Source organism: Chrysochloris asiatica, unplaced genomic scaffold (assembly GCF_000296735.1).
Source record: "Chrysochloris asiatica unplaced genomic scaffold, ChrAsi1.0 scaffold00020, whole genome shotgun sequence".
In the NCBI taxonomy this organism is placed as follows: Eukaryota; Metazoa; Chordata; class Mammalia; order Afrosoricida; family Chrysochloridae; genus Chrysochloris; species Chrysochloris asiatica.
In genome coordinates, this window is record NW_006408538.1 from 15,414,939 (window position 1) to 15,426,961 (window position 12,023).

General features: G+C 49.2%; 1 protein-coding gene across 1 annotated transcript in view; it reads left to right on the forward strand.

The window, feature by feature from the left end:
• Positions 1-12,023, forward strand: part of SLC29A3 (solute carrier family 29 (equilibrative nucleoside transporter), member 3) — a 28,329-nt gene that overhangs the window by 6,739 nt on the left and 9,567 nt on the right. The window contains exons 2-3 of the mRNA XM_006835862.1: positions 970-1,052; positions 10,201-10,427. Coding sequence (XP_006835925.1) covers positions 970-1,052; positions 10,201-10,427 — 310 coding nt within the window. The remainder of the gene's footprint in view (positions 1-969; positions 1,053-10,200; positions 10,428-12,023) is intronic.

Sequence of the window (12,023 nt, forward strand, 5' to 3'; positions counted from 1 at the left end):
TTGCACATTTCGTTGTAGTATTTATTTAAATAGATATGTAGAAACATCCTCCATCAACTCTCTAAATACTCATGCGTGTAGCTCCACTTGCCCCAACACCCATGTAGCTTGAGTGTCTGTCTTTGCTGCCTCTGGTGGAGTACTGTCATTGCAGAAGTGTGTAGGTAGCCACAGTTCTCTCTGGTGCCTTTATAAAGTCAAGTATGTTTAGATAGAATATGCACCAGCAAAATCCACCCTCATAAGCAGACACGTCTCTGGGTTTCAACAAATACATAGAGTTGCCACACAGCTTCTTAAGCCACACGCCCCAGTACACTATAATCAGAAGGATCTTCATCTCGGGTGTGGTCTTCTCACTCTTTGTCCATCACACCCCCTGAGCTGTGCCCCTCGAAAATGCCCTTTCTCCTCATGCTGGCCAGTCTAGGAGCCACCTTCCAAAATAGCTTCCATCTCTTATAGCAGTTCTATTGAGGAAACAAATCCAGAACCGGAGCAGAGTTTCCCTGCAGTAAAAGGAGCCTGGCGTATTTCTAAGGGTTTCACTTAGTTGCGAGAACATGGTTAGGGTATTTATAAAACCCTACAATTTGATTGTGGCCTAAGAATGCTGGTAAGGCAGATGTTTCCCTTTGTTAGGGATATATTGAACTGCCCCCGTTGTCTCAGTCCATGTGTGGGGCAGGTAGAGTGGGAGCTGTAAAGCATCAGGGGTCTCACTGAGGGAGGGACAGTGTCTTATCCATCCTTAGGACCCCAACACAACTCCATTGGTATCTCTTGAGCGGTGGGATGAGTGGACTTATATTGGAGATGGGCCATGCTGTCTTGGAGTGGATTTACTCATCCCTCCTAGATGTCTGAAGACAGTGGGGTAAAGCTCCTCCTGCCTGCCTGCTCCTCAAGGAGCCCCTCACCTCCACCCTGCATGTGACCTCAGCAGCCTCCTCACCTGTGTGCTTACAGAACTACTTTGAGAGCTACTTTGCCGTTGCCTCCACCGTGCCTTCGGTCCTGTGCCTCATGGCCAACTTTGTGCTTGTCAACAGGTATGTAGCTTTCCCCTCTTCAGACTCCCAACCTTTGCTCCCAGCCTTCTCCACTCCCTTTTATCCACAGCTGCTCTTTTCTATTTTTGTTTCCTGCCTGCTTAAATGATAGTGTCTTAGTCTGGGCTCTCTAGAGTAAGAGTAAACCCAGTGACACTTACATGTGATTATATAGGGGGAGATTTACCTCAAGGAAATGGCTCACGTGGTTGTAGAGGCAGGCAAGTCCAAGTCCATGGGTCAGACAGCAAGTTGGAGGCTTCTCCCAAGTCACATAGCTGCAGGGGCTAACAAACTCAAGACCGATCGGCAGGCCAGACAGCAGGCTGCTGGCTCATAGACTGCAGAAGGCAGCAAATCCCAAGGTCTGCAGGCAGTGTGGCAGGCTGCTGGCTCAAGTTCACAAACCAGAGGTCAGATAAGAGCAGGATGCAGGGTCCAAAGTGAGCAAAAACCAAGAGAGCTTTGTCAGGATGCTCATATATCTTTGATACAGGCCACACTCCCTGTGAGATTCCCTTTACATTACATCAGAGCTAGGGCTAGATTCAGGGGTTGCATCTCACCCTAATCCTCTTATATTGAATCAGGGCTGCAACCTGAGTAAGATGGTGTACCCCATCCTAATCCTCTTACATCACATCAAGGCTAATCACATCACACCACATGGGGGTGATTACAGCACTACAAAACCACCATGCCAGAGAATCATGGCCCAGCCAAGATGACACACAGCCTTTAGCCATCACAGGTGGCAACCAAAGTAGGAGGCAAGCAGCTTAGACTTGTCCAGAAGATGAAAAGGTCAGGTCAGTTACCTAGTGCATTGTTGATGGACTCCCCAGTCATCGCACTGGGTGTTCACCGACCAACTACATGGTGACATCTAGTCAGTAACCAGTAGGAGGTGTTGGAGGCACATGGATCTTCTTGGCCCTGGAGCCAAGAATCACCATACAGATGACAGGGTGTGGCCAGAGAGCAAGGCTATGGAAGCCAGCCTTTGGGGCATTTCTGAGAGCAGTTAGAAGGGAAGCATCTAAGCTCTAGCTCTCAAGATGTGGGAATGGGTTGCTTAACTGCTCAGTGGTAAACTGGTAAAACTAACTGTTGTGTTGACCATTCACAATGGGGGTTGGTGGGGAATTCCTGACATTGTGTTGGTGAATGCTCCTTAGAAGTGATAATGGTGAGACTTAGTTTCATGTACTTTGGACATAGTATCAGGAGGGAACAGTCCCTGGAGAAGGGAATTATATATGGTAAAGTAGAGAGTCAGTGAAAAAGAGGAAGACCCTTAATGAGATGGACTGACACGGTGACTGCAATGAAAACAACGGGCCAATCGTAGGATGGAGCAGACCCAGGCAGTGTTTCATTCTGTTGTGTATAGAGTTGTTATGAGTTGGAACCCATTTGACAGCACCTGCCAACAACAGGGCCCCTGGTATGGTGCTGTGGGTTAATGCTCCAGACTGCAAAGCTGTTTGAACTGCAAGGTCAGCAGTTCAAGCTCACCAGCTGCTCCTTGGAAACCCGCTACAGGGTCGCTATGGGTCAGAACCAACTTGACGGCACTTAACAACAACAACCAACAACAGGTGCTGTGGGTTAATGCCCTGGATTGCAAGGTTGGTTTGAACCACGAGTTTAGTGATTCAAGCTCCTTGGAAACCTTATACATGGTCACTATGAGTCAGAACTGACTCAACAGCACTTAACAACAACAACCAACAATAATGGAGTCCTGGTATAGCACTGTAGGATAAGGACTGGACTGGCAACCATGAGGTTGGTGGTTCAATCCCACCAGCTGGTCTCGGACACCTATTCAGGTTCACTGTGAGTCAGAACTGACTCAGTGGCACTGAATGACAACAGCAGCAATGTTGGTGAAGGGCATGGAAAATCTACATCTGAGATGCACTATGGGGGAAAGAATTATATAGAAGCTGGCCAGGCAAATTGGCCCAGAGACCCTACTGGTGACTGCGGTTATCTATTACCAATTCATGTTTACATGGGCAGCAACCCAAGGTCCTTGGCTTATATTTTCCCTAAATTGTCACTAGGGGTTACAATAGCTACATGTTGTTGTTAAGTTTGGGCAGGCCATCAAGTCAGTTCCGACCCACAGCAGCCCTGTATAGGGTTTCCAAGGAGCAGCTTGTGAGCTTGAACCACCAACCTTGTGGTCCAGTGCATTATCCCACTGTGCCACACCAGGACTCTACAATAGCTACATGATGACCCAGAACCCTGGGTTTTCCTAGGTACAGCCTGCTGAAACCTAGAACACAGATGGCAAATCTGTTTTACCCAGCTCTGCCCAATTAGTAGGGACTGCCTGGATCTTCAGCTGCACAGGATTCTGATGCAGGTGTGGTCTCAGGGAGGGAGCTCTGGGTGCAGGAGAAGAGAGCGGCCACCCTATGCTTCCTGTGTGCTAACCCTGACTAGGCCAGGCTTTCCAAACATACTATACTTTGAAGCAACTCCAATAATCTATTGCTGGGCTAAAAATCTAGTCCAAATGATAGGACTTCAAACAATAGCAATAATGGGCATCTCACATGGCTCTCTGGTCACCTAGGCTCTGCTAGCTGCTCGGGCTTGCTGGTGTCTCTCAAGTGCTTCCGGTCAGACAGTGCCAGGGCCTGCAGCAGCTGCCCTTGGACACCTGCCTCCCCTCTGTGTCTCTCCTCTTCAGCACTCACTCATCAGAAGTAGGTCTGCTTCTGTTGGGGCAGAAGGCTCCAAGGAATGTTCCAAGAGAGGCAGAAGGGAGGCATCACTTCTGCTGTGAAGGATTGGCCTAGGGAGTCACAAAGCCCGCCCACTCAGTTTCAAGGGGGCACAGACGCCAGCTCTCCATGGAAGGAGTGTCAAAGAATTTGCAGCCATCTGAGAAAACCCTCCAAGAGTCCCGTGTTCTGGCTGGAAGAATGAGAAAGACAGTGAGCCTCAGATGGGCCTGAAGGCCTTGCAGGTCCTTTCAAAAGCCGCTGGCCTTTGCCTGCCTGGCCTGTACCTCCTCCTGGCACTGTTCTGCAGTGAGGGTGCGGCCTCCAGAGACCCAGTCCAGGAGGAGAGTGGAGGCCTGCCCAAATGCAGGGGCAGGCGTTTCCTCAGCATCAGGTACCCCTGAAGGACGGAACCGTGTTAGTGGTGCTGCCTGTAGAAGAGGAGGTGGAAGAAAAGGCAGGGGCCATGAGAGCAGGAGGACAAGGAAGAAAGGGGTCACAGAGCAGTGGTGGGGGAAGCCCTCTCCCCTGCCTCTCCTTCACAGGCCTCCCATGATGCCCTCTGTCCAGTCCATCAACAGCCACTTGATTCTGACTTGCAGCAACCTCCTAGGCCAGGGTAGAACCATCTCACAGGGCTTCCAAGCTGCAGTGTTTCCAGAAGCAGGCTGCCCTATCTGTCTCCTGCAGAGCAGCTGACGGGTTTGAATCACCAACCTTCCTGTTAGCAGCCAAGCTCAGAACCACTGCACCACCAGGACCCCTTCACAATCGCCCTGGCTGCTTCTCTGCAGGCTGTGGGGAGACAGTTTTGAGCTAGGTTGTTGTTTTTTATTTAATATATGAGATTGAAATGTCTCCTCCCCCCACTCCCAGGACCCTGGTCTTCCCTGACTAGCTTATCCATAATCGCAAGTGTTTTATTATGTTAAATCTTCAGCATCATAAATACTTATGAGGTGGATTTACATTTTGGAGACTTATGAAGAAATCAGTCCCCTGGGGTACCAAGCCCTCACCAGTCAGGGAGGGAAGCTGGCATGTGGGGGTGGCTGCAACCCTTTCTGAGTCTCCCCAAGTGGTCTGAACCAGGCCACAGAGCAGGGGTCATCTCGGCCACCCCTACCCCAGAGAAGATCCACTAATCTGGTGATGACACTTGTCTGGACGTTCCCTGAAGTCCCAACAGTGTCACTGGCTCCCGGGCCACTTTCCCTGCCTGGATGGCAGCAGCAGAGGTAAAGCCGGCATGCCCCCATCAGCACATGTGGGCAGCCGGTGAACAGCAGCTCCGTTGTCCTGAAAACAGCCCTGGGCAAGATCCCTGCAGGCCATCAGGAGCCAGGATGGAGGGTTCTGGAGTGGTTTAGGCTGCAGGTAATTAGCAAGCAGGAAGGAGAGTGCAGGTGAGGAACCTTAGGGGGAACAGAGGCTCGGTTTTTGTTTCTTGTAATGCATGTGGTGTTTGTGTCCTCATTGCCCGCTTTTCCCTTGTCTCAGTCCTGGGGCTGATTGGGTCAGAAGTCCCCCAGCTCTCTCTAGAGCTACCTTCCTGTGCAAGCAGCTAATTACCTTGCAGTGACAAGCTCAGAGTGCTTCTGGGTGCAAGCAGCATTCCTGGTGTGGACTTTTTCGGCTCTGGGTTCACAAGAGGTAGAGGCAGAGGCCAGTCCCTGATGGAAATGGACACACTGCAGATGTTTACAGCTGGACTCCCTGTGATACAGAAAGGACCCAGAGCAGAGAGGGTGGGCCCCACCACTCATGTTCTTGTTTGTTAGTTTGTGTCTCCCGTGAACCTTCACCTGCCAGGCCCCCAGGCTAGGCACAGGGGGCGATGGAGAACACTCAGGTCCTGCCCTCATAGTGTGGCTCTGGCCTCTGCCACCATCTCCCCCCTGGGATTGGCTATAATTTTTCTGGAATTGGACCGCAGCCTATCCCTCCACTTGAATGTCTTCAGATTTAGAAACATAAGTTGGAAAAGACCTTGACCAGCCTCTTCTGATTAAAGATGAGCAAACTAAGGCCCAGAGAGGTTGAGGATTTGCCTGGGGTCACTTAGTGAGTTAAGTGACCTCTGATCACCTGACCCAGGCTTTGCACCCCTGCTGAGTCTTTTAGTAGCTCCCACTGTGGGACAGAATTGGTTGTATAAGATCACTCCAGGCCTGACCCCCAGCCTCCAGGATACCTTGTGTGCACTTACAATAGATGCTCTGGGCCTCCATGGGTCTGCCCAGGTGCTGGCCTCCAAGGCGATCCTCCAGCCCCTCTGCAGGCCAACCACCCTGCAGCCCCCAGGGTGGTGACAGAAACCCCAGAGTGAGTCTTGGTGTGGGGCTTCACAGAGCCCATCCTTTAGATACGTAGATTGGGAGGTGAAGATGGGAGAGGAACGAAGTGAGGCAGACAAGTGAAGGCAGCTGATAAAGGTGCCTTGTCACACCAGCTCCCACCAGGGTGACCAGAGCCTAGAGCTGGGAACTCGGGAATTACCCTGTTCGAGAGGTGAGGATGCTGGAGTATTTATCCACCAGCTTCTCCCAGACATTGGTTGCAGGTGTTCATTACCTGTCACTGCCAGTTAGCTTCATGGACCAGTGGTTCGCAAAATGGTAAGAGGGCGGTCATGTGGGTAGAGCACCAGCAGCATCCCTGTGTAGTTTCTGACCATGTCGCTCCCCAGCTAACACCCTACATACCTCTTTGGGGTTGTGGGCCTGGTTGGTAATATATGACACACCATCAGGTTGATTCCAACTCATGGTGACCCCATGTATGTCAGAGGAGACCTTCGATGATAGATCACCGGGCCTTGTTCCCTGATGGGTGCTGGCCCTGATATGGCATTGCAGAATCAGCAGTGGGCTGCTAATCAATGAGGGTGATACTTCACGGAAACCCTAAACTCACTAGTACTTACCAAAAACAACAACAACATCTGGGTGGACATGAACCTCCAACCTCTTGGTTGGTTAGTAGCCAAGCCTGTTAACTGTTTGTACCACCCAGGGACTGTAACAAATGATGTTGTTGTTGTTGTTGTTAAGTGTTGCCAAGTTGGTTCCAACTCATAGTGACCCTGAATAGGGTTTCTGAGGAGCGGCTGGTGAGTTTGAACTGCTGACCTTGAACTTCAGACCTACCTTGTCCTCCAGTGCCACACCAGGACTCCAAACACAAAATTGAATTGAGTCATTCTCTAGGAGGAAACTAAAGAGAGGTCTACCGACAGGCATCATTGAACCTGACTAGTTGGCTGTGTGCCTAGGGTTTCTGAGGCTGTAAACCTTTATGGGAACAGAAAGCCTCATTTCCAACCCCACCCCCGCACAGAGCACCTGGTGGATTTGAATTGCTGATTTGCGGTTTGCAGTTCAACATGTAACCCACTACGCCATCAGAACTCCTTATAATTGAACCTAGGAGTCCTGGTGTGATGCTGTAGGACAAGCACCCAGACGGCAAGGTCAGTTTGAATGACAAGATTGGCGGTTCAAACTCACCAGCTACAACGTGGACACTCTATACAGGTTCACTGTGAGTCGGAACCAACTCGATGGCATTTAACAACAGGAGATCACAAACACCAAGAGGGTTCCACCTTGTGCGCCATCTCTGTGATATATGAACCTGTGCTTGGCTCCCTTCTCTAGGTAGCCTCTCCCCACATAGCTGGCAAGATAGTGACCAATAGCCGGAGACACAATCGCAGCAGAGAGAACATCTCGCTGCCAATCCTGGGAGACTGAGGGAGACCCTACTTGGATCATGTGCTAATCCCTAAATCAGTCCCTGTGGCCTGAGGCATAGAATTCATAGAACCCTGTACCCATCTCTTGCAACTGGGCTGGTATGGACCATGAGGCTGGCAACCTCTCTAGGATCTGGCCTAGAGGAAAGAGAGGTCTCCTAGTGCAGGAGTGCTGACCAAGTCAGCATGTCCACTCCACACCCCATGTTACAGAGTCAAGCCCTAATGCTGACCCAAGGTGGACAGGGCCTTACAGGGTGGGGCTTGGTGTCTCTCCAGGCTCCTCTCTGCACTCCAGTGAGCTCTCAGTTCTGGTGGAACTGTCAACATGCTATCATCTCATATGCATCTTCTTACCCCTCCCCTCCACTACACCCCACTGCTAAGTCTTGAGGAGAGAAGTCCAGTGGGTGGTTGCTGTGTTTAAACACTAGACGAAGCCAGAAAGAGCTCATCGCCATGCAGGAGGAGCAGAGGAATTGCTCTGACAGCGCTGTATCCTACCCTTGAACCCGGCAGCACGAGGCAGTATTTACTGAGCATTTGCCCTAAGCCAGCACTGCGCGTTGCACCCACAACCAGGCTTCGAACCTGGGGAGCTTGTTAAAATATAGATTCTGAGTCAGTGGTGGAAATGCAAATTCTTAGCAGGGGGCTCAAACCAGAATGAGCCATTCAAAACCTTGGTGCACACGCACATATATGTCCCCCTTCATGTCTTACACTTCAGCTTAGATTTTGCTTCCAAAATCTTTAAATGATCCGCAGGGAGGGTTTTATGCCTTCAATTTGTCCACTGATGCACTCTGGTTCTCTTGGTGGAGCACATACTAGGGTACAATGATGAGTTTATGGTATGCCTTCCCTGGGTCTGCCTTGTGTTCCACGCACACCACCCCGTAGCTTCTCAGTAAATGTGTGCTGAACGTATACTTCAGAGAGGACACACTTGAGCAGACTGTGTCTTGGGCTAGGGACCAGCGGACTTGGGTTCTTGTCCCAACAACATAGGTACTCACTCACTGACCTTCCTTCACTCTACCCACCCCACTTAAGTAGTGGAGGCAACACCTGCTGAGATGCTTAAGGAAACTCAACACTTTGTGGCCACAAAAGCCCTTGGAGAACACCCGTTACTGCTTTTCACACCCCTCACTTCAAACTCATCGGCAGACATACTATGTGTCTTTTCTACTGTTCAACTTTACCTTTTACTTTTTTATCAAGAATTTTTTTGTATCCTTAATCTTGCTTTTCACCCAACCTCCACCCACTGGTTAGCAGAAAAATGAACAACTCACTGTCTGGTCCAATTTAAAGCTTACTCTAATCTGATGATTTAAACAGACCATGTAGATGGTATTCTTGCTCCCTAGAATAGAAATGTGCAGCTTCCCAGAAAGCCTCTACCTCTTGCCTCTTTCCCCAGGGCAATCTATGTGGATGGGGCTGGAGGGAGTGTCTGATCGAATGTGCAGGCATGGTATTGGGAACTTGAGGAGACCTGGTCCCAGAGGGCACAAACCTTGGCATCAGCTGCTGGCCAGGACATTCTGAGACCATTCCAGTCACCTCTATTCCCCTGGTTCCTTTGATACCACCATGTTGCCTCCATTGTGGGGAGGCAAGAGAGTGTCTTTCTGAGAGTACAGCCTGGAGCATACCTCCTGCATTCAGAGCCCAGCTCTACCCTTGACCAGCCAAGTGTCCTTGAACAAGTCCCTTACCCTCTCTGCACCTCCTCTGTGTGCAGGGGATAGATGGGAGTACCTATTTATAGAACTGGTATGCACAGGGGATAGGTAAGAGTACCTATCTTATAGAGCTAGTGTGTGCAGAGGACAGGTAAGAGTACCTATCTTATGGAGCTAGTGTGTGCAGGGGACAGGTAAGAGTACCTATTTTATGGAGCTGGTGTGCGCAGAGGATACATAAGCTAGGTAAGAGAATTAAGGGTGTTCATATATAGAAAACACTTGGAAGAGTGTTTAACACAAATTAAGTGCTACGGGAATGTGTGCCTTGAGGATAATGATTATATTCTTCCCCCTTTCCCTCTGCTACACCCCACTGCAAAGTCTGGGGGGCAGGAGTCCAGTGGGTGGTGGTTGTGTTTAAACACTATATAAAACCAGCCGGAGGGCATTGCTGGTCAAGAGGAGCAGAAGGATTTGACAGCCCTGTATCCTGCCCTTGGACCCCACAGCAAGATGCAGTATTTACTTAGCTTTTGCCCTGTACCCACAACCAACACATCTCAACTTCTGAAATCTTCATAAGCACCCCATGACAGTATAGACTCAGCACTGGACTGCTAATCACAAGGTCTGCAGTTAACAGCAACAACACTACTGTTACCTCATTAACATAAAAAAGTTATCCATTCTCAAATGGGATTATAACCTAAGATTTGGGGGAAGAACACAATTCAACCCCTAACAGTTCTGTTACCCATTGTACAGTTACAGAAGCTGAAGGCAGGGCCATTGGGTAACTTCCCAAGGCCACACAGCTAGTGAGGCAGGAAAATAGGATTGAGACCCAGGCCTTCTGACTCCAGAGTGGACGCTGCCAACTGCTGAGCTCACCTACTTCCTTAGGGTGGCTCACCCGATGGCTCTCTAACCACCTCTGACTCCTCGCCCAGGGTTCCAGTCCGGGTCCGCGTCTTGACCTCTCTGACCATGATGCTGGCCATCTTCATGGTGATGACCATTCTGGTGAAAGTGGATACTTCCTCCTGGACCAATGGCTTCTTCGCTGTCACCATGGTCTGCATGGTGCTCATCAGCAGTGCCTCCACCATCTTCGGTAGCAGCGTCTACGGCCTGACTGGCTCCTTCCCAATGAGGAACTCCCAGGCACTGATTTCAGGTGTGAGCATGGGGCCAGACACTTAGCTGGGTCAGTCCACCAGGGGATCATGGAAAGGATTCATGGGCTTCCAGAAAGGAAATGTGTGCTAGGTGTGGAAGAATCCCTGAGTGGTACAAAGAGTTAACACACCTGGCTGCTGACTGAAAGGTTGGTGGTTAGAGTCCACCGTCAGGTGCCTTAGAAGAAATGTCCAGCAGTCTGCTTCTGAAAATCCACCTTTGCAAACCCTGTACAGCGTAATTCTACTGACATCTATGGGGTCTCCTTGAGTGGGACTCAACTTGACAGCAACTGGCGGTGTGGTGGTGGTAGGTGTGCATCAGTTGTCGCTAGGTGCTGTCAAGTTGGTACCCACTCATAGTGACCTTATGCACAACAAAAGGAAACACTGCCCAGTCCTGTGCCCACTTCACAATCGTTGCTATGTTTGAGCCCATTGCTGCCGCCACTGTGCCAATCATTGGCAGTCTTCCTCTTTTTCACTGAGCCTCCACTTTCCAAGCATGATGTCCTTCTCCAGGATCGGGTCCCTCCTAACAATATGGTTGGACTTACTCTGGGTTAATGCATTGGACTGCAAAGTTGGTTTGAACCACAAGGCCGGCAGTTCAAGCTCACCAGCTGCTTGCATCTCAGAAACCTGATATGGATTGGGACCGACTCAACGGCATTTAACAATAAGAACAATATGTCTGAAGTATGAGAGGCAAAGTCTCACCATTCTGGCTTCTAAGGAACATTCTGGCTGTACTTCTTCAAACATAGATTTGTTTGTTCTTCTAGCAGTCCATGGTGCTTTTAATATTCTCTTCCAACATCAGTTCTACAGTCTTACTTATTCATTGTCCAACTTTCACATGCATGTGCAGCGATTGAAAATACCATGACTTGGGTCAGGTGCACCTTAGTCCTCAAACTGACGTCTCTGCTCTTGAACACTTTAAAGAGGTCTTGTGTAATAGATTTGCCTAATGTTTGATTTGGCATTGTTTGATTTCTTGACCACTGGCTTCCATGAATGTTGATAGTTGATCTGAGCAAAATGAAGTCTTTGACAACCTCAATCTTTTCTCTATTTATCTTGATATTATTTATTGGTCCAATGATAAAGATTTTTGTTTCCTTTACATTGAGTTCCAGCCCATACCCAAGGCTGTGGTCTTTGATTTTCATCCGTAAGTATTTTAAGTCCTGTTTACTTTCAGCAAACAAGGTTGTACTGTCTGCATAATAAGTGTTCCTTCAATCCTGATGCCACTTTCTTCTTCATATAAGTCAGCTTCTCGGATTACTTGCTCAGCATACAGCTTGAATAAGTATGGTGGAAGATACAACCCTGGCTCACACCTTTCCTAATTTTAAACTATTTGGTGTTCCCTTGTTCTACTCTAACAACTGCCTTTTGGTCTATGTACAAGTTCCTCATGAGCATAATTAAGTGTTCAGAATACTCATTTTCTGCAACGTTGTCCATAACTTTTCATGATCCACATATTCGAAAGCCAGTAAGGTACAGGTAAACATCTTTCTGGTATTTTCTACTTTCAGCCAGGATCCACATGACGTCAACAATGATAGACCTTGTTCCACATC